We start from the raw sequence: 21,621 nt of genomic DNA, 5'->3' as shown, positions 1-21,621 counted from the left end.
GTATATACGTACAGTAAAAACAACTTTATTTAAATCAAGTTCGATCAAAATACAATAAATATGACATATTTGACGTGTAATGGATCATTTCTCTCAAATTGCACATCAATTTCATGACAAATGTATTATATTTACTGTGTAATTGATTTATATTTGATCTAAGTCGATTTAAATTAAAAAATTTATATGCACAACAACACTCCTCATGATACATTGTGATGGGGATAATTCCTTGTAATATATCTTTCAAGGGCAAAATAATTACTTTGCATTATACTTTTTAATTAATTGACTGTTTTGTTATGTTTTTATTTTTGGGTTATTTGTTTCCTTAATGAGAAGCTGAAATCTAATATATTTTAATAATGAGTAAAATTTTATGATAATTGTAAATATATATCATGTGAATTAAACATTAGTATCGCACAATAATAATTCAGTTATGTAATCACTAAGATATATATATATATATATATATATTGATGTGGTCGAGAGTTTTATGAATTGATGAAATTAAAAATTTTACCTATGATACAATTACGCACCAGGTGAAATACGATTATCGAGAAAGGTCTTTTAGTAAGAAAAAATAATCACTTGCAATAAATAGTGGTTGCCTTAAAAAATTAATATTTTTGGTATTTATAGTAGCGTTGGAAGTTATACGGTGTGGTTGGTTGAATTTGTTTGATATGTGCCTCATATTTGTCTTCCACTTACTCACTTATATTTTTCTCCTTTCATTTGCATTTCAGACTTCCAACCCCATTTTCTCCACAATGGCTAGCAAATGTAACTCTCTTCCTTAGTTAAATTTTGTTTTTCTTCATTTGGTGTTCTTGCTTTGTATTTTACTTCTTTGATTGAAATGTGGAGTGGGGAGGGTGATTGTGAAAATGACCGTGAGTTAGATTGCCGGCAGACGACGGCACACCCGATGGAAGGGGGGGTACGGCGAAGGTGGGGGAAGGCACGAGGCGCGACTTCGAGGTGGGGGGAGGGGGGGCGACCCGTCGGCTCAAGGCGGTGCCTCGGGTAGGGGGTGCAGTCCCCCTCCCAACTCGCGATCGCGCCTCAGGTGGTTCGGTACTGGGGCTCGGTAGAGGGGATGTTACGGGTTTTAATCCGCCTGCCGAAATTTTTTTTTGACGTTTGGGGTGATCTTCCTCCATATCTAGAAGGTTATTCACCTGATCATATTTGCCGCGATTATGAGTTTGCCTAAGTGTCATTCTTTTGACTCAGGTTAGAATTTAGAGGATATGTCTGATTTTGAGTTGAACTCAACGGGGTCTAGACGTAGCGAGAGGGATGAGGCTTTCGAAAATATTGCCTCTAGGGAGCGTCGATTTGAGCGAGAGATATCTATTGGGAGGAAATTTTTGGCCTCTGCCTCTGGTGTTGCTTTTATCGCTAAGGCTCAAGAGGAGGCGGTCTCAAGGTTCCAAGAATCAAAGAAGTTCGATACGATCTTAACTGACAAGGCAACTCTTATTTACAATGATGCAATTCGAAGGTGTCGTCGTGTCCTTCGTTGGACCCTTAGCAAGAAGGGCCGGATTGTTGAAGAAGACAATGGGCTCCTTGATCTTGAGGTGTCGGAGGGTGAAGAGGAGGTGGTGGAAGTTGCCGACGGTTGAACCCCCCAAGTTTAAAAGCTTCGTAGTTTTCCGTTTGTTACTTAGGATTTAATCTCAGAATGTAATCGGATTATTTTGTTTAGTATGAATTTGACTCTCGGCATGTAATCAACGCATATTGTTTAGGGCGACTGCTTCACCTCATATGGGGCGCTTTTGTAAGTAGGCGGTTCTAACTCGTGATTTTGTAGTATTTTACTTAATTGACTTTTATATCACTCGCGTTGTATCTTTCTAGGATGTGTTTGCTTTTTTTACGCAATCTATTTTAATTGGGTGTTGTCTCAAGGGATGATTTCGCTTGCGTCCCGAAGTTGGATCTTTGCCAACTTCATTTAGGGAGGAAAAATTCTCCAGGAATAACGTCGTTGGGGGTTAATCTTAGTGGATTTTCAGTTAGGGGTCCCGGGGCAATTGGTACCTCAAGGGGGCCTCTCGAAAATCCATAGATCCCCCTTATCAAAGAAATTTTGAACTACAGCGGGAAAATTAACTTCATTACTTGGATGTAAATTATAAGAGTTTCACAAGAGGTCGACGAGGAGGGATAAAACGCTACACTTCTATTTTGCCCTTCATTACAAAATATTCAAAAAGTGAACTTACGTACCCAGATAACTTAATAGTAATACTTCTTGAGATTTGCGATTTGTGATGTTCCACGTGCGAGGGATGTCCCACTTTGCATCCAACTTTCCAATGGGGCCCGAAGCTTAGGCTTTTCGCATCACCAGATCTCCCACTTGAAAACTTCTCGGCTTGAATCTCGCATTGGTTGTGTAAATAGTAGCTCGGATTGTGGTTTTTTCTCTACCCTCTTCAAAAAAGTTTACGTTCATCCTCAACCCTTGCTCGTTGCAGTTTGGGTTGTAATGTTTCACTCGCCAACAGAGTTCTCCTATTTCTGCCAGCACTACGGCATTTGTCCCATAAGATAGGTTAAACGGGAATTCTCCCATAGGTTCCTTGGTGTGGTTTGATATGCCCATAAAATGCTAGGGAGCTCATCCACCCATGCCACCTTTTCAGTTCCCAATCGAGTCTTCAAGTGTTAAAGGATTGTCCGATTGGTGACCTCCATCTGTCCGTTTGCTTGGTGATTACTAACTGATGTGAAGAATTATTTGATCCCCAGCTCCTTGTACCAGTCCTTAAGTTTATTCCCCGAAAACTGAGTCCCATTATCGGATATTATGGCGCGGGGGATCCAAAACGGCATATGATGTTCTTCAATAGAAACTTAATCTTTCTCCGATATTTTGGCTAACGGCTTGGCCTCTACAATTTGTAAAATTGTCCACCGCAACCAAGAATTTTCTTTGTCCTGCGACTTCCGGAAAAGACCCAACTAGGTCCAAACCCCTTTGATCAAAAGGGCAGGGACTTTCAAGGGGTTGCATTAGCGCTGTCGGCTGGTGATTAATATTTGCGTGTTCTTGGCATGCCCGGCATCGCCTAACCAACTCATGTGCGTGGGAGAGCATCGTTGGCCAAAAGAACCCATGCCTGGGGGCTTTTCCCGCTAAGGCCTTTCCTCCAAGGTGGTTTTGGCAAATTCCCTCATGTATCTCTCTTAAGACATAATTTTCCTTTTTAGGAGTTAGGCACTTTAGGAGGGGCAGCGAGAAACCACGTTTTTATAAGCCTCCATCTATCACAATGAAGCGGGATGCTTTTCCTTTCAAGACCTTTGCCTCTTTTTGGTCCTCCAGTATAGTTCCATCAGTTAGGAATCTGACGATCCCTTCTTTCCAAATCGGAGGTGTTGGGTCCACTCACATAATCTCCTCTTGCTCCTCTATCACAGCTCTTTCCATTGAGAGAAAAGTGATTCTTCTGCTTCGGATGGCTGTCATCGAGCTTGCTAACTTGGCTAGTTGGTCGGCTACGACATTATCTGTTCTCGACACCTGAACAATAGAGGCTTCTTCGAACTTCTCAAGTAGGGTTGTTGTATTATGAAATTAAATTGCATTAATTCAAAATGTGTAATTAAAATATTAAGAATAAAATGTATCCAATAAGTAAATTATAAGCCAAATAACGCTTAAAAATAAATAAATAAAGACACATATATATATATATAGCATAAATTATTATTAATTATATTAAATTATAAATACCAACTTAACCATATTTATATGATTATGATCACTTCACTCAATAAAATTATTTATAAATGAATCCAACTTTTAATTGAGTCAATAACATTTGAATAGATAAATATAATTTTTATAATTTAAAAAATCTGTAAATTGATTAATTTAAGAATAATATTTTTTTAATAATTGATATTAAACGCTATAGTTTTTGTTACATGACCTCTCAAATAAAATCAATAATAAATAGGTACGTATATAATGTTTTTTTGATATAAACATAAATATAATGAAATAAAAAAATATTATAGCGTTAATTGATGGACAAAATCGAGTTTTAAAAATTGTGAAAGGTTTTTATATAAAATTACTTAAATTATAAAAACTAATTGATGTGAATTTTGAAAGTGATTGTTTATCCATTAAGGCCACCGGCTCAGCCCAATTGGAAGTGAGTTGTAAAATTATAAATTTGTTACCATTGTGAAATGCACAACACACACTAAAACAGACACTATAAATCATAGGAATATCAGTTGAAAGTAAAAGGAAAAAGTGGCAAAAAATATAGAAAAACAAAATTTGTTCGTTCTATTTCAACGGTGGCATCAGTCGTCAAGATTTCAGGCAGCCGTCTTCCTTTGCTGACTGAACTATTTATTTAAATAAATTAAACTTTTAATTGAGTCAATAACATTTGAATAGACAAATATATTTTTTATAATTTAAAGAATTTGTAAATTCATTAATTTAAAAATAATATTTTTGTTATAATTGATACTAAACACTGTACTTTTTGTCGCATGACCTCTTAAATAAAATCAAAAATATGTATGTATGTACATTAAAAAAAGAGAAACATGATGAAATAATCATAAATATAATAAAATAAAAAAAATTATATGGTATCTATTAATTGATGGACAAAACGAGTTTTAAAAACTAAAAAAGGTTTTTATATTAAATTACTTAAATTATAAAACCTAATTGATGTAAATTTTGAATGATTTATAATAAAAAAATAATTCGAAATTTAACATGAATGGATGGATTAAAAAAAGTAAAAAATAATGATGACAAATAATAATTAATAAAAATTAATGTAATTAACTATTTATATTTATAAAACTAAATTTATGTGGCAAACAAGATAAAACAACTTATCCGTTAAGGCCCAACACAGTCTGCTCGGCCCAGCCCAGTGCAAATTTTGTTATCCTTGTAAAATACCAAAAAACACACACTAAAACCCTATAAAAATAAATATCAGCTAAAAAGTGTAATAGAAAAAAGCCAAGAAAAACGTCCCATTTCAACGGCAGCATCAATTCTCAACATTTCAGGCAGCCGTGCCTTCCTCCCGCTGACAGCCACCAGTCGCCTTCCTCCGCTGACAGCCATCATTCTCCAACCTCAGTTTCTTCTTTTTTTCAGTAGGTACTTATTGATCAAAGCAAGTGAGTTTTTCTTTTTCTTTTTTATGTTTCTTGATTTAGGGTTCTTGCTTTGTGAAATTAAATGTATCTTGTTTAAATGAATTTGTCTGCCCAATGGAAAACTTGGCATGAGTACTTCTTAAAGATCACGAATTCTTGAATTACACGGTCTTACTCTGTTTTTTTTTTTTTTTTCCTTTATGGTGTTGATGAATTATTTCAAGGTTCTTGAAATTGAACTACTACATGGGTTCTCTAGTACGCCGTGGATTACTATTTCTGGGGACAAAGGTGCGGGACTTAAATGCAAGGATGCCGGTGACGATAGTTTTGTTGGTTCAGAACTTGCGAGGAGAATAGCCAAGACGGCTCCCATCATTGGAGGTTCTGAGGCCTCTTCCCTTTTGATATGATTGTTTTTTTGTTTGATTACTGTATTGATTTTGTTGTGATTTTTATTGCTACACTGAATAAAATGGTGAGAAAATGGTGGTGTTAGTTCCTAACATTCCATGTTGAAGTTGTACACGGGTTGGTAATTCTGGCATCAGCAACTCCCAAATAATAAAATTTTCAAGACATGACCGAGGAAATTGTTGGAACTACTTTTAAGGAACTTCCCTGAAAATTATTTCCAAGTCTCTTGACTATGTTTAACTGCTTCTCCTTTCAAGAAAAAGTAAGTCAAGTTGGTGAATTTATCTTCATTTTCAAGAAAATGTGTTCTTGGGATAGTGTTCTTTTGGTGGAACTGTCCCTTGTATCCTTTCTTTGCTCTAAATCATGAACAAGGATAAGCTGCAGTCTTTCTTTCATGCGGGAATAAGTAATTCTAATTACAGGTAAGTTGCATGTTTTGTTCTTGTATATGGTGCATCATGTATTTACTCTTGTTTGTTAAAAGATGTGTAGTGAAGAGCTGTTAAGTTTATTCTCATTGTTTTCTTTGGTCCTTCGACAATTGCAGGCCATATTTGTTGCTGCATAAAGCTGTTGTTCTTTAGCAATCTCTCGTGATACGTATTCCCTAAACATGCTATTCTAGCCTTAATAAGGACACGAATTATTGGTTCTTCTTTCTCAGACGTGTGTGCGTGCATGGGTGCATATATATAGATCTAAATGTCTATATATGTTTTGTCAGTTTTTCTAATATACAGATTGTTTCTTTGTTTCAGTCTGGTCGAAAAGGAATGGTTTTGGATTTGGCGAAGTTTGTCGACAAGGGTATCCAAATCAAGTTAACTGGTGGAAGACAAGGTCAGTTATGTGTAAATTTGATTGGTTTGGAAATTCAGGCCATGTCTTTGTTCAGTTGTGAATGGATTGGTTCTAATATTTCTGTTCAGAAACTGTTGTGCTTATGATTGTTTTTTCTTGGTTTTATCTGGTCATTTTCCACTCTTAGTGACATTAATTTACCATTGAAATCCCTGATCCTCAGAATGCAATCAACAACAGTGGCCTATTTGAACCTCAAACAATTTTGTTCCCCGGATTACTGCAATTAAATCCTCCTTAAGATTTCACTATTTACAGTTTGATTGTTGCTTTGTTTTGACTTATCATTTTCCAAAACGTCTGTAATGTGTTCTGAATGCATATATTTTCCCGTCCCTTTTCTTAAGTCTTAATAGGTTCTGATCAGTACGCTTGTGTTAATTGCAAGACTTTATCAAATTGCGATGAGTGTTCATGACATAGTCACTTTGTTTCTCTAAATCTGCCATGAGGATCTACAGGCTTTTGTTTGGATTGTCATCTTGGTGGTGTTGGATGACCTTCCTACCATTGAGATAGGAAAGAATGTGACTGTAGCAATAATATAAATGTATGCATTTTCTGTTTCAGAAAGTTCTTTACTTGACGTTATATTATCTAAATGAATGCAAAAATGTAGTGGAAGTGATTTTCTTGTTTTGGGAAAAGGTTATTTGCATTGATGTAAAAGAATCATACGTACACTTACAAGCCTTTCACGAAAGTTTTTTTTGGAAATGATTTCTACCTGTGTGAGAGGTTAGTGATATTTTAAGTTTTCTGAAAATTGCTGCCAAATGTTCTTTGGATCATGTAGGACTTTGGTGCTGAAACCTTTTGGCTCCACTTATTAACACATGGAGCTATATGAGCAAGATGCTGATGTTGTCAATTGCACAATCTAGAGTAAGACTACTGCTTGAAGGTAATGGAAAGCCATGTATATCTTCACTTTGATTAGTGAATCTGTGTCTACTTGAGGAGCAGTAAGTAACATTATGTTTGCTGATCAATTTGCCTACTTCACCTCTGATTGCATGTATGTGATCCACTGATGGCTAAGTGTCATCCGTCCATTCTCTCTTACTCTTATTTGAACTTGACTTAAGTATCTTAATATTCTCTTGGGACTGTGATGAAACTTCCTAAGTATTTTACTCTTATATGTAATCCGCTGAAAGCTAAGTGCCATCATCCACTCTCTCTTACTCTTATTTTAACTTGACTTCAAGTATTATAATATTCTCTTAGGACAGTGATATTTTAACTTCCCAGACCAATTAATGGACAGACAGAATATTTTCTCTCAAGTGCCATATAGAAAGGTATCTTGTTTATGCGGTATCTATTTTATGCCTTTAAATTAGAGCATGTCGCAATTATGTATCTGTGTTGTTTTCTTTTGTGCCTTCATGATTCTATCTTAATGCAAAGAATAGATGTCATACTATTTATAATCTCTTTGAGAAGTACTGTTGTTACTGGTAATCTAGTACGAATTCTTTTATTATGCGAGTTTTATTGTTACTGGTCATAAATAATTTTTCAGTAATATGTATGATATGCATTTATTTGATTCTACAAGTGAAGCATGTCAGTTGGTATGTGTGATTCATACTTGTCTTTTACAAGAGCGAGGGCCAGAGTTTGAATTTGATTTGCCAATTCTGTGCGAAGTAGATAACCTCATATCGATAAAGATTGTGCGGGAATCAAAAGGTTAAGTAGGATTTAAATGCTCAGTTAAAACATATGTTGGCTGCTAAAGTATGCTATTTGACGACATTTTAGAACCTAATGGTAGCCTACCTATCTTCATATTCCTCTATTCTAGTTTCTAACTCAAAAGTAACCAGTGCCCCTATTAATTCTTCTAAGTCAATTTTTCTTCCATATTTTGAAATCAAGGTGGTTGAACCATTGATTTTACACTTTGTATAATTCAAACCCAATTGTATTGCTCTAATTTCTTTGAAAAGTCACAGAATCACCATTCTCGTTTGGAAAGAAAATAATTATGGGTTTTGAGACTGCTCAAAATGTGAAGGGTGCGAGGTTATAGTTGAGACCTAAATTGGAGAATAAACCCTCCTCTTTTTTTTTAAATTTATTCTTGGTGCATTTATTGTGTTGGGTTCTCTTTTCATGCGCTTGCCTTAAAACTTTTTGTTCGTAATACATTTGACATTCTTGTATGAATTTACAAAATTCATGTTGGTTCATGTTATTAACCTCTTGTTTTTGCAGGCGTATCATAGAAAAATGCGTTGAAAAATCTATATCATTCGATCATGAATTATTTTATTTGTGAACTTTGAAAATTAAATGCTATACTAAAATGCCTAACTATTGTCTAGATGCCAATTTAAAATCTGTTTCTCAAGAGGACTTGGTAAATATTTTGTGAGTACTATATAATTTCATGAGTCCATAAATGGTTTTTTGAGGAACACAGTGTTTTGCTAACTTAAATTTGTGTTTGAAGAACCTTTAATATTACTGGAAATTGGTTTCCTTGTCAACTGTTCTTCTGTTATCAATTAATGTTTTCAAAATCAGCTTTTATATTTTACTCAAAGATTTGTTTCTTCTGTTATCAATTAATGTTTTCAAAATCAGCTTTTATATTTTACTCAAAGATTTGTTTTTCTTGTCAAGTGTTTTATAATAAACTCATTTTTTCAAAATCAGCTTGAACTTACAAATAATGAAGAAAAATTAACAAAATATTTTGATTAGCAATAGATGAATTCATTTAATTGTTTTTGGATAAATGCATGACAAGTCATATGTTTTGGACTTTAAGTGAAGCTTTTTTTGTTGAATTTTAATTTTATAAAAGTAATCGACTTTGAAACAGTTTCTGAAGTTTTTTGGAACATTTTAAAAAGCATTCAGTTTACTATTTTTGGTCAAATTGCATTCATTGCCATAATTGCTCAGATTTTCAAGAAATACATTATTAACTTTTCTTTTGACAAATGATTATCGTGCTGAAACTTGTTAAGATGTGTTGAAAATTCTTTTAAGATATTTGACCAATAATTTAAAAAACGATAATGAGATTGGCATCTAGAACAGTTATGCAATTTATTATATGTATGTTATTTTTTAAAGTTCACAAATGAACTAATTTGTGATTGTATGCTATAGAATTTCCAACAATACTTTGATACGCCTGCAAAGTAGAGATGTCGATGATATGAACAAATATGGTGTTTTGTAAAATTTGTACAAGAATTTTAAATGTACGACAAACAAAAAGTTTTGATAAAGCGACATGGGAATAAAACCTAACATAATGAACAAACCGAGAATAAACCAAGAAAAATAATGGAGGGTTGCTTCTTGTTTACGTCTCAACTCCAACTCTCTTGCGCCTGTCATATTTAAAGTGGTCTCAGAATCCGTAATTCCATCGCTTCCAAATTAGAATGTTGAGTACGTGAGTGTTTCATAGAAATTAGACACTTTTGAGTTTGAATTATACAAAGTAAATTGCAATGGTTTCAACCTTACTTGATTTTTAAATATGGGAAAAATTGATAAAGAAGCAATTGATAAGGTCAAAGGTTGCTTTTTTGGCTAGAAAATGGTAGAGAGGAATATATGGATATATAGGTTATTATGTGGTTCTAGATGTTGTCGAAGATGCACTCTTCTTTTAGCGGCCAATATGTGACAACTGGGTGTTTAAATTAGTTCTTAGAGAGATGTTATTTATATAAGTTGTTATTGCATGTCATTATGTTGCGCGTTTTCTCTTTAATTGTTGATTCTGTACACATTTTCTTGTTTGTTTATTTCATTCTAACAACTTAATGCTGGTGAAGACAGCTTTCACGTCGATTGGGTTCAAGTAATTTGGAGTATTGAGTCTTTTGCACTAGAGTATCAACCCTCCTGGGTTCTCCAAGAAATCGGCAGCCATCTATGTAAAGAGTCTATTGTAAATAAGAATTAAGTGTGTATGGTAATACTTCGGCCTTCTTTGTATTATGGCTCCAATAAGACCGCCTTGTTTCTTAGCCAAAGAAATAAAAGTTTTGATCCGAAACTAATTTGTAGTTGTATATTTATTACTTGATCAAAATCAACTCAACCATATGCACAAGTTGGTACATCATTGAAGCTCAAATCAACTGTTTTTTGAGAATTCTTTTCTTTTTTTTCCCTGTACTGCTTACAATTGGAACATCGTTGAACTCTATTCTCCATACGGAAAATACACTGCCAATCAAAAAAAAAATAAAAGAAAATAGAACTTTTGTAGTATACAATCATCATCAACAAACTAAAAAGAAAAACTACAATCCAATTGAGGTATATCAATGTTAAGGTAGTGTCTATCAACAAGCTAGCTTGCATGTTTTCATCCCCCATAGTAATTTAGATTATGGGTACACATAAATAAATTTGGCATTCTATTAGCAACTTTAGAATATGACGAAGTCTCCAGGTTATATATAACTATAGCTAATGATTATGAATGTGATGGTGATTGTTAAATATCTTGATTTTAAATGTTCAAAATTAATAATAATTGAGATGGGGATGTCAATGATCTCGTAGAGACTTACCGACGTGACATATAATAAGAAATATCTCTTCTTTTATGGAGATTATATAAATATATTTTGACCAGTAAATATGTTATCATAGTTAGTCATAAAATATATTAAGTTCACAATAAAATTTACGTTTCTGTTATTGAAACATTAGCATTATACAATTATATTTTCAACATAAATTGATAATAATTGTTTTAATTGATAAGGATACTATTTACTCCTATTATTTGTAATTCACTTTCTAAATTTAATTTGTACTACTAAATTAAAAATATTTTTCAAAATTAAAATTTTATATTTCGTATTCACAGATGAGTTATATTTCACTATTTTGTATTCATGTCAATTAATATAAAAATAAAAATAATAATATAGTAAAATAAAAATAATTAGTCAAATTCTTTATTTTGGATTGCTTTAGTAAGAAGATTCATTTAATAAAAGATTAACAATATAACTCAAAAAGAGCACAATATGAAATATGAAAGTGTACCCCGTGAAAGGTATGAATGTTTTCTTACAATAGAAAATAAACACTCAAGCCATTCTCACTATTTTATATTTAATCATAAGTTACAGTTATTAGAATTCTCAAAATGATACGTCCATTATATTATAAAAAATTTTATAATCTAAAAATATTAATCTAATATTAATATTAAAATAAAATTAATTAGTCGGAAATCACTTGATTTAAATTTTTCAACAATACGTTTAATTTAATAAAATTGAGGATATTTATTCAATGTTATACTTTTATTTTTTTGAAGTTTGGATTAGTATTTACATGTTACTCATATGCTATTCATTCAAATTTTAATGTGCCCTAGTAATTTTTATATAAATATTTATGATCTTTCCTAGCAAATTAAGCATGTTGAAATATTATGCTATTTAGTTAGATATATCATTCATCTTTTAAGAACTTTAGAGGAATTAGAAGTATCATATATTTTTCTTCTTTATTAGAATTAAATATAATAGTTGCTTCATTATATTTTCATTTAGAATCGTTTTAATTTATCAAGTTCATTTCTTAATTGTGTTTTCATTTTCATTTTCATGGGCCCGTTTTCGTTTTAATGGGCCCGTTTTAGAATCATTTTCGTTTTAATTTAGGATTAACATCTTTTCAGCTGGATGGATAATTTCGATCCTGCCCCGAATAGTAGGTTTTGGAAGGATGATTGCAGTTCCTTGATTGGTAGAATCCTCACAAGAGCCAGGTTTTTGTTGAAAAACCCCCTCAAATTTTACAAATTAAGCAAAAAAGCTGGTATCAGTAGATTGATTTTATCGATAATTGTCGAAAGATAGTCCTTAAGTAGAATTATGAATCATTAAATAATATATAATAATTTTATGAGGTCTGTGTTTCTAGAATTTCTATTGATTTTAGTAAAAAAAGTTGAAAATTGTAGTAAAATAAAAAATATATAGTGTGAAGTGAGAAACATATCAACGTTAAATTGAGTAGTATTTGCAAAAAGATGAGTTTTAAAATAAATTTAATTGATTAAAAATCGTGTTTTTCTATATATATTAAAAAAAGATACTATATTTGTTTAATATTTGCATTTGTCTTTTGGCAATAATAATTTTTTCTCAAAAGTACTATATTTTATTGCAACTAGTATATCTCATATTAAATTTTACAACTATTTATAATTTATAATATTAAGATATTGCACTTTAATGAAAAAATTGAATGTTTAATTCAATAATGTTTCTACTATGTTATATAGTTGTTCTTTTTTTTGGATTTGGTATATAGTTTTTTTTGGATTTGGTATATAATACACAATCTTGTATGATTGCAAAAAAAATATATTTTTTAATTAATTATAGTGATTTAATTATTTTTCTATGATATATGAATAATATCCAATGATATAGAAAATAAAATATTAAAAATATGGAATTATAAGTTTTATTAGTGATAAATTATTTAAAAATTCTGACATCTATTTTAGATGAGTAATTTTAAAATAAATTAAAATGGTAAAATCGAAATCAATATTAGTCAGTCCAAAGGAAACGTGGGAACTGATTTGAACTTCCAGTATGGTGGCCCACAGTCATGTGTACCATGTAAAAGCCCAAAATGTTATGAACCGTAGAGTAGGCCTTTGAGGCCCAAAACATATGGGTTACAAAGAAATCCCCCACCATACTTTTCAATCAAAACTTGATTTCCGTTGGACTTTCTGACCGTTGCAGAAGCAGTCATCACGGAGGAAACCGAAAACTCCTCCATTTGCTTAACCCACACTCTTTTGGCGGCACTACTTTACCACTATCTCTACATTCCTGTTCTTTCCAGTATCCCCGTAACTCCACATTAAATAATCCTCTTCAGTTGCAACAGTAAAACCCTCCCTCTTCCCAGAGCAAACAGTGAGTTACGTCCATTTGGTCATCTCTTCATTCTACAACTCATCAATGCAAAAGCTACTAGATTAGTGTAAAATTGCAGTTGTTTATGAGTTCTATGCTCCTTTGTGTTCATTTGTAGCCGTGGGCGTTGGGGTGCAAAGCAGAAGACAGAGAATGGGAGCGTTTTGCGACGGTGACTTCACATTCTCATCAAATTACAGTTTCGTGTGCTCGCAAGATATGAGATCCTCCAAAAACGTCCACGACAATGTCCATGGAAGCATTTATCTTGATCCGGTAACGTTCTCACATTCACCTTTTCCTTTTCTTTTGGTGTGTGTGAGTGTTCCTTAGTTCTTTGAATTTGTTTTCACATGAAGTAGGTGCATATTATCAATCACACCAGTTCGAATTCGTTTTCCCCACGTCAGTGGCACTAACTATTAATGCGTTGCTGAATTTTAACTGTTATTACTTTTTACCAGTGACACAATCTTCAAATTACTATAATCCTCTCATAAACATTGCGGAGTATGTTTAGATGTTTCTGCACTACCTTATGAAAGAATCTCTTTATCTTTCTTATTTCTCTTTGCTGGTACCTTTGTTTAGATGCAAACCAATTCAACTGTTGCTTATTTATTTGCAGCTCTGTTTGAAATTTATCGACACGGAGCAGTTTCAGAGGTAAACTAAAATTATGCCTTCTTCATCATTTAATACTTCATTCCGACTATACTTGCACTTTGTTGTGTCCTTTGTTAGGTGCTTTCTGTATCTCTTTTGATGTAGTTTTGATGACTGAGTTTCTAATATGATACTTGTATGTTGACAGGCTGCGGGAACTTAAGCAACTAGGTGAGCGCATCATGTTTCTGTTTTGCTTCTTAATAATCCGTTCACCAATAGCTATACTTGGCTTTTCAGATCTTCGTATTGAGTCTGATAACTATAGCCTTTTGTTATGCATGAGGTGGTAGCTCTGTTGTTATCATGAATGCCATGACGAGAGTGACAAATGGTTATTATCTTACTCTTCATTTGACTGCTAATATTGAGGAAATTGAACACTATGGTTTTGGTATTCTTCCTCACACTTGTGCAGCAAACAGTTGTTAATTAGAAAATCAGTTGTACATGATGCATACCTTCACATTTTCCATGAAAGCTACTTGTTTGTTTTCTGAAGTCCAGCTGCTGTCATGGTATCATAATTATTTTGATTGGGCTCCTGATGAGGGACGCATTTTATTTACTCCTGAATATCTGTCTGCTTGAATACAATTACAATAGTCTGCATTATCTGGACATCTTTGTTCTAGTAAATTAGCATCACAGGAATAGACTGCCAAATTTCATGACTTGCTTCACATGTCTAATGCCTTTTGATTACTTGAATTAGGACATTCCTGTTGCATATAGAGAGCCATGGGTGCCATCACAGTGTTCAGTTTAGGCAATTGCAACTTCTCAGGATCACATTTAATACTAATTTCAAGAAGCCTTATTTTTGGTACATGAGGAGCATTATCATTGGGAGTAACCAGTGGGGTAGCTACCTTCATTTTTCAACTTGCTTCGAATGATTTATTTTTCATTTTCCAATTGTCAGGAATGGCACATATGGTATATCCAGGAGCAGTGCATTCTAGATTTGAACATTCTCTTGGAGTCTATTGGCTTGCTGGTGAAGCGGGTCACAAACTTAAGATCCAACAAGTATGAGATCTGCGTTAAATATGTTCATCCAAAATTATAACTTGAAGCTATAGGGTTTCTTTTCTGAACAATGTGCCTTTTCAGGGATCAGAGCTTGGTATCGATCGCTTTGATATGCAAACTTTAAAACTTGCAGGTTATATAAATTTACATTATAATGCAGTAAGAATATTTATTTGCATACCTGTTGATGTTGACCATTTGCTTTGCATTAATTGACAGGGCTTTTGCATGACATAGGTCACGGGCCTTTTAGTCATTTGTTTGAACGTGAGTTTCTTCCGGAGGTTCTTAAGGGATCAGAGTGGTAAGTATGTCGAACTGACTGTATTTTTTATGGGCTAATGGTTGTCCACTTGATGAAAGCATATCACTTTTCATTAGTTACTTTCTTGTTTTAATAAGCAACTTTATTATTTGTTACATGAGAACTTCAGTTGTTCCTTTGAATATTAATTTTTATTTCATCACTAACACTCTTAACTCCCATGCCTACTGAGCTCCAACTTCTCCTTTCTGGGACTTAGCTAATGCATGATGTACTTGACGAGGCCTGTGTCTAGGAGTAAAAAGCATTCGACTGCATCCATAACCATAAGTCACCTTTCGGCTAGTCTCACAAACACATGCAGTCGGATATACGCATGATTAGATTATGTGTGCTAATTCTGGTTTTTGCCCCTGGAGGTAAACTTTGGCCATTAAGAGATTCTAACATCACATTCTTCTACTTCTGACTCTTGAATTTCTGTTTCCCAATATTCTGATTTGTGCTTCTTAGTAAATCATTTTTTTGTTGCGGGCTATTAATGTGTTAAAAATGGTTATAGGTCTCATGAGCTAATGTCTGTGGAGATGGTGGATTATATTGTCGATGAGCATCAAATAGACATAGATGCTGAGACCATGAAAAGAGTCAAGGTTAGTTGATACTTGCCTGTCCCCAGGTTATAGTTTGTTCATCCTGCTTGCTTTTTCCCTTGTTTTATGAAATTTCTCAGAAAACATCTTTGGTGTTCAAACTGTGATAAAGAGAAGTGATGTAATCGTTCTCTTGGTTGGAACATTAGTTTGTGCTACTGATCAGTTTTTTGTTATCTATATCTGTATCATAATATTCTTCATGATGGCTGGTATGGATTTCTCAGTCAAATAAGAAATCTATACAGCCTTTGCCTTATGGCAAAAATTCTTTGATACATTCTGTTTGAAGGACATTGTAATTGTTATGTTGCATATCATACGTTTATTATAAATGGTGGTTGACAATGTGGTTTTTTATGCTTTTCATAAAATTTATTTCCATGTTATTGTTTCTTTCAATTCTGGAGGCTTCATAGAAGTCTTTGCAGAGCTTGTCACAGAAAAAAGGTTTCACTTTGAATAGGTATGAGATCCTTTATTGGCTAATTCTTATGCTCCTGAGTCCTGAGGTCTGAATTGATTTGTTTCAACCTTTACCCTGGGCAGGAAATGATACTTGCAAGTTCTAAGTATGCTACAACCAGAGTAAGTCTTGCTATCATAATATCTTTTATGATAATAATGCAGCTCTATTCACGTGTTCAGCTGATTCTGTGATTTTTCCTAATCTCCAGAGCACAAGGGAAAAGCGATTTCTATATGACATCGTGGCGAATGGTCGAAATGGCATTGATGTTGACAAGTTAGTAACTTCAACTCTAGGAACCAGATTTCTCTTTGAATGTCATCATTCCTGTGCTATTTTTCGAATTTTGTTCTCTTATGTTGCTTGATTACAAAAAAGCTCTGCTGCAGATTTGATTACATTGTCCGCGACTGCCGAGCATGTGGTTTAGGATGCAACTTTCAGTTTCAAAGGTTATGGTCAAAACTTTGTGATGATTCAGTTCACATGCACGTTGTACTTGCGCAACAGGTTTGCTGAACAGTTTCTTTTGGACTCTCAGGTTAATGGAGAGTATGAGAGTTATGGGTGATGAGATATGCTATCGGGCCAAAGACTGTAAGCATCTAAATGACTCAGCTGGATGTATGCTTCTCTTTTGTTATCTTCAGATGTTACTGACTGTGAATTTCAGATCTGACGATCCACAAGTTGTTTGCTACACGAGCTGATTTGTATAGAACTGTTTATACTCATGCAAAAGTAAAGGTATTGATCGATATAATGTTCAGTTCTGCAGTTAATTTACTTGAGATTTTATGTGTATTTGTAGTCGTAGTATTCTTTACAGGCACACACACATACATACATACATATATATATGACTAATATGCAGCTGACTGGTTATTTTTCAGGCTATAGAGCTAATGGTTGTAGATGCCTTAGTGAGTGCGAATAGTTATCTACAGATAGCATCTCACATACAGGATCCCTCAGAATATTGGAAGGTTTGGTAATTCTTCTATTTATTTATGGTTAACTGCTTACTGCACTACTCAGGTATTCCTTTGTGGTGTAGTTAGATGATACTATTATCAAGACCATTGAGACAGCTCCTGACCAAGAACTAAAGGAATCTAGGGATTTGATCCTTCGTATTCGCCGGAGAGATTTATATCAGGTTTCATAAGTTTGAGAAACAATGCTCCATGATCATTTAATAGTACTAATTGTATTTATTATTTTCTTTTTCATAATGCTTTTTTCGTGTAAGATGATGTACTCACATGCTAATTTTCTTTTGCAGTTTTGTAATGAGTATGCTGTTCCGAAAGACAAGTTGGAGAATTTTAAGAAAGTTACTGCACGGGATATTGTTTGTTCACAGGTATGCCTTTCACAGTTTGGAAAATTTGTAAGCTTCTTTTGCCAGGGAAAGGTTCTGCTTACTGTATGAGAGATAAATAACTACTGGTTACGTAGAAAAATGGTGGAGCAACACTTAGAGAAGAGGATGTTGTGGTTAGCAATGTCCGGATTGATTTGACTCGCGGGAAGCATAATCCTCTTGAAAGGTGCTTATCTCCGTAACTGATGAAACTGCTCACCATTTCCATGGTCACAAAGTTAGCAATATATTTTACATTGCTATATTAACATATTTCCATTGTTTGCATGCATTCCTTCTTGCAGCATCAAGTTTTTCAAGGTATGAATGAATCCGGTGTCCCAATTTAAGTGCTCGGAATTTTGACACTTGTCAGCTCTCTCATCTTGTTTTACTTTACTTTGACAACTTCTGAAAGCTCTCCTTTTTCAGGATTATGATAGTGATGAGAAGTTCTCAATTTCTGATGATCGCATCAGCCACTTGCTTCCAACATCTTACCAAGACATGATTGTGCGAGTTTACTCCAAAAAGCCTGAACTGGTCTCTGGAATCAGCTGTCGAATCTTTCAATTCCTATCTTTATCCAGTTGCACATATAAATGCTGTCTTTGAACTCCTTTTGCAGGTAGGAGTAATTTCTGAGGCCTTTGAGAATTTTCAGTTGAAAACTTATGGCATCAAGGCACAAGTACATGCAACACCAGAGAAGAAAAAGCGACGGATGTAATGATTCCAGTATGCTCATATATTTTGGTGCCTTCGTCGTATAAAATGAAGCAGCTATGCACTATATATACACATATCCATTATAACATTCTGATACTGACATATATACTTGTTGTATTGCATATATACAATGGCAATTGCATTTTTGGCTGGGAACCATGTACAGGACTTGACCTTAGATATATGCATATATCACGTTACACGCCCTTGATTGCATTATTTGCTGAAACCACAGTGGCCTTTGTATCACATGAATACATGAATGTCTCTCTTTGTTAGAAACTTAGTTTGGTGCTTAAAGGGATGTAGATTGTGTTACAATTTACTTCATTTGCTTAACAGGGAGTGATCTTTTGTGTAATAACATGGAACTTTTGAAACCCAGATTCCATATAACTGTTAAGAGCTCACAATTTTAGAGTACAGGGTGTGAGTGAAGGATCAGTTGAAGTTCACATTAAGATGCTAATTGCTTGGTAGTTTACATGACGTGTCACCCATCATCTGTTTTATTCATTTCTTTATGGTCCGTAGCACTTGGACAATATATTTGTCTTCCAACATCTCTTAATTAGATAGACAGCTTGACTTGGTTGTTATTCGAGTTTATAATACTTACTGGCATGATTGAGGCCTGTAGATTGGTATGCTGTCCTTGAACATTATAATTCTTTGAGTTTACAAGAAAGTCCAATAAGTTGGATAGTTTCTCTCTGTTACTTCCCCCTGATTATTTGTTTTATGAGCATGTGAGTAGATGAAAAATATGCCTGGTCTTACAAAAAATAAGAGAGACTTTAATGCAGGATTTTCAGTGGGATCTGTCCTAGTTTATGATAAAGATGACCTTGAAATTGTTGTCCATTTTCATCTTCAGTGGTGGGATTATTCTAGAATATGTCTAGGCAATTCAAAAGGACTGGACAGGACTGGACAGGATGAAATTGGTTCCACTGGAAATATCTGGACCTTTGGATCCGAGAGATTAGCATCTAGATAGATTGTACTTTTCAGTATGCATTTTGTACTAATAGTAATGGAATCATTATAGTTTGCTCTCAAGATTTTAGAGGCAAATTGGAATCACTGAGGAAATTGGTTGGGCTCTAGCCAGACTCTGCTCTCTGGAAACAGACTCCCCCATTTGTTCTTTGTCATGATTATTATCCTTCCTTGCGTACAGCAAGAGATTGCAAAGATGAATAGTGTTATTGGATTCAGCTATGTGGCCTGTAGGGCAAATACCTTGATGAAAGAATACATATAGGAATCTGATTGGTTTTTTAAAATAATATTACTTGTTATCAATATCAAGAGTGCAATCTCCGGGAATCTAGGTGGTTGTGCGGCTGATAGCACACATCTTTTATATGACAAATAGTTCTGGAATATTAATTAGTTCTCACCATATGGGGCTGGAATCAATTCATTGTAATAGTGTTTTCCATTTTTAGCTGGTGAAACAATCAAGTACAAACTATATTGCGATGTCAATTTCTGAGTTGTTGTAAGAAAATGATTAAATTAGAGCGAAATTAATGTATAAAGTTATACAAGGAAATTAACGGGAAACATGTATTTGCCTTTGAGGGTTATACTTTCTATGTTAAGATTGCCTTGTAAAAATGTTAGGGATAATTATATTTACACATCATGATTTAGGTTTACATAAATTATTTTTATTTTTTGAATAATTACAAAATTATCTATAGCGGAAAAAAATTAATAGTTTGTGTAATGATGTTAATGTTGATGTTTATGAGGGATGTATGTGTAATTTTTAAAAGGTAAGGATAATTTGTGCAAATGATATTAATATTTTTAATGGGTATATGTGTAATTTTAAAAACATATGCATAGTTTTTGTAAATAGACTATAAATTAGGAGTGTAAATATAATTATCCAAAAATTATTGATGTATAATTTCTGCATCTATGATTATATTTTGGGGGTTAGGAAGAACGGTAGTAACAAACACGATATGTTCTAAGCCAATCTCTATCAAATTTTGAGACATTTTAATTTAAGTTGAATAAAATATAATAATTAGATTGATTGATTTTTGCAACCGACAGCTAAGGTCCCAGCAAAATTGGAAAATAGAAATAGTGGGTAGAGCATAATTTGCTATTGAGAAAAGTCAGTTCTTTAAATTGGACGGACATGGCCTTCCTCAGAGATGGTCTTAGAATATTGAGGCCCCTATTACAAGTACGTACTTCCACAAATGACTGGATTAAAATATTAGTTTTATTTCGAAAATCTTGTGAATGTAAATTTGTTCAAAATTCATATCTGTAGTATTTTAAGAATAAATATGATAAACTAATTAGGCAAAAATATTTTTAAGATGTATTTGAATTGAAAATTTTTAATCTGCAATAAGAAATCTTTTTGACCTTATTTGGCTAATGAAATACTATGAAAGATTTTTAAATTCTCAATCTCCCACTTTAAATTTGTAATAAATTTTATATTCCTTTAATAGCGATTCATTTGATTGCCTTTTCCCAAATTTGAATCCTTTTATCAAAATATGACATTATAAAATTATCACTAAATGTTTTCGAGAATGTGCTATACTTGGATTGATAGAAAAGTCTCAACACGAAATTCGTAAAGAGAAAAAAATATATATATTTTATATGTGCACTAAGGAATACGTGTCAAATGTATTTAGTAAAATAATGAGTAAGAATATATGAGTTTATGCTTGTCCTACGGTTCGGACACCTCCGTGCAAATTAGCTCTACGAACTTTGTTTGGTCAACTGGTCGGCACCCCATGCTTTGTCTTTTTGGGAATTAATATTTTATCTATAATACATATATATTTTTATTAAGGAGATATCTTTATAATAACTATTAACATATTTTACAACGATCTCTTTTCAAATTTGACATAATTATTAATATCTCTTCTTATTTGAAAAATTATAAATACTTTCTGAATGTTTGATGAAATTATGCAATCCTTTGATCGATCTATGAATTTGTTAACTTTGCACTTGCAGTATTTTTTTTAAAAAAAAAT

The 21,621-nt window shown here is 33.3% G+C and overlaps 1 protein-coding gene and 1 long non-coding RNA gene across 4 annotated transcripts; both read left to right on the top strand.

Moving 5' to 3' along the window:
- The first annotated feature begins 4,998 nt into the window (after positions 1-4,998).
- On the top strand, positions 4,999-10,496 carry LOC105177142 (uncharacterized). Of its 2 annotated transcripts, none has more exons than XR_016067456.1 (4): positions 4,999-5,176; positions 5,400-5,559; positions 6,354-6,435; positions 7,253-10,496. It is a non-coding gene; the product is annotated as an uncharacterized LOC105177142 (long non-coding RNA). The 2 variants fall into 2 exon arrangements; XR_016067457.1 differs by having other exon boundaries at positions 6,143-6,435.
- A 2,730-nt stretch (positions 10,497-13,226) lies between these two features.
- LOC105177143 (uncharacterized) lies at positions 13,227-18,815 on the top strand. Of its 2 annotated transcripts, none has more exons than XM_011100185.3 (20): positions 13,227-13,403; positions 13,522-13,679; positions 14,032-14,069; positions 14,218-14,240; positions 14,995-15,101; positions 15,186-15,237; positions 15,324-15,408; positions 15,932-16,022; positions 16,572-16,610; positions 16,700-16,767; positions 16,881-16,943; positions 17,033-17,088; positions 17,165-17,238; positions 17,385-17,477; positions 17,549-17,650; positions 17,777-17,857; positions 17,953-18,044; positions 18,163-18,178; positions 18,290-18,400; positions 18,486-18,815. In XM_011100185.3, the coding sequence occupies exons 2-20, from the start codon at positions 13,557-13,559 to the stop codon at positions 18,585-18,587; spliced, it is 1,416 nt and encodes a 471-aa protein (XP_011098487.1). In that variant the 5' UTR covers positions 13,227-13,403; positions 13,522-13,556; the 3' UTR covers positions 18,588-18,815. The 2 variants fall into 2 exon arrangements, with proteins under 2 accessions (XP_011098487.1, XP_020554588.1); XM_020698929.2 differs by having other exon boundaries at positions 13,227-13,407.
- Positions 18,816-21,621: the final 2,806 nt, after the last annotated feature.

Source organism: Sesamum indicum, linkage group LG9 (assembly GCF_026168435.1).
Source record: "Sesamum indicum cultivar Baizhima isolate 11 linkage group LG9, ASM2616843v1, whole genome shotgun sequence".
Taxonomy (NCBI): Eukaryota; Viridiplantae; Streptophyta; class Magnoliopsida; order Lamiales; family Pedaliaceae; genus Sesamum; species Sesamum indicum.
The sequence above is the reverse complement of the archived record's forward strand: the minus strand, read 5'-3'. Positions and strand labels throughout refer to the sequence as shown.

What these genes read in the sequence shown, in the direction of transcription:
- LOC105177143 (XM_011100185.3), top strand. Translation starts at nt 13,557, where the DNA reads ATGGGAGCGTTTTGCGACGGTGACTTCACATTCTCATCAAATTACAGT. An exon ending in GCCGGAGAGATTTATATCAG is followed by an intron (nt 17,651 to 17,776) that starts GTTTCATAAGTT and finishes TTTCTTTTGCAG; the next exon opens with TTTTGTAATGAGTATGCTGT. An exon ending in ACTCCAAAAAGCCTGAACTG is followed by an intron (nt 18,401 to 18,485) that starts GTCTCTGGAATC and finishes CTCCTTTTGCAG; the next exon opens with GTAGGAGTAATTTCTGAGGC.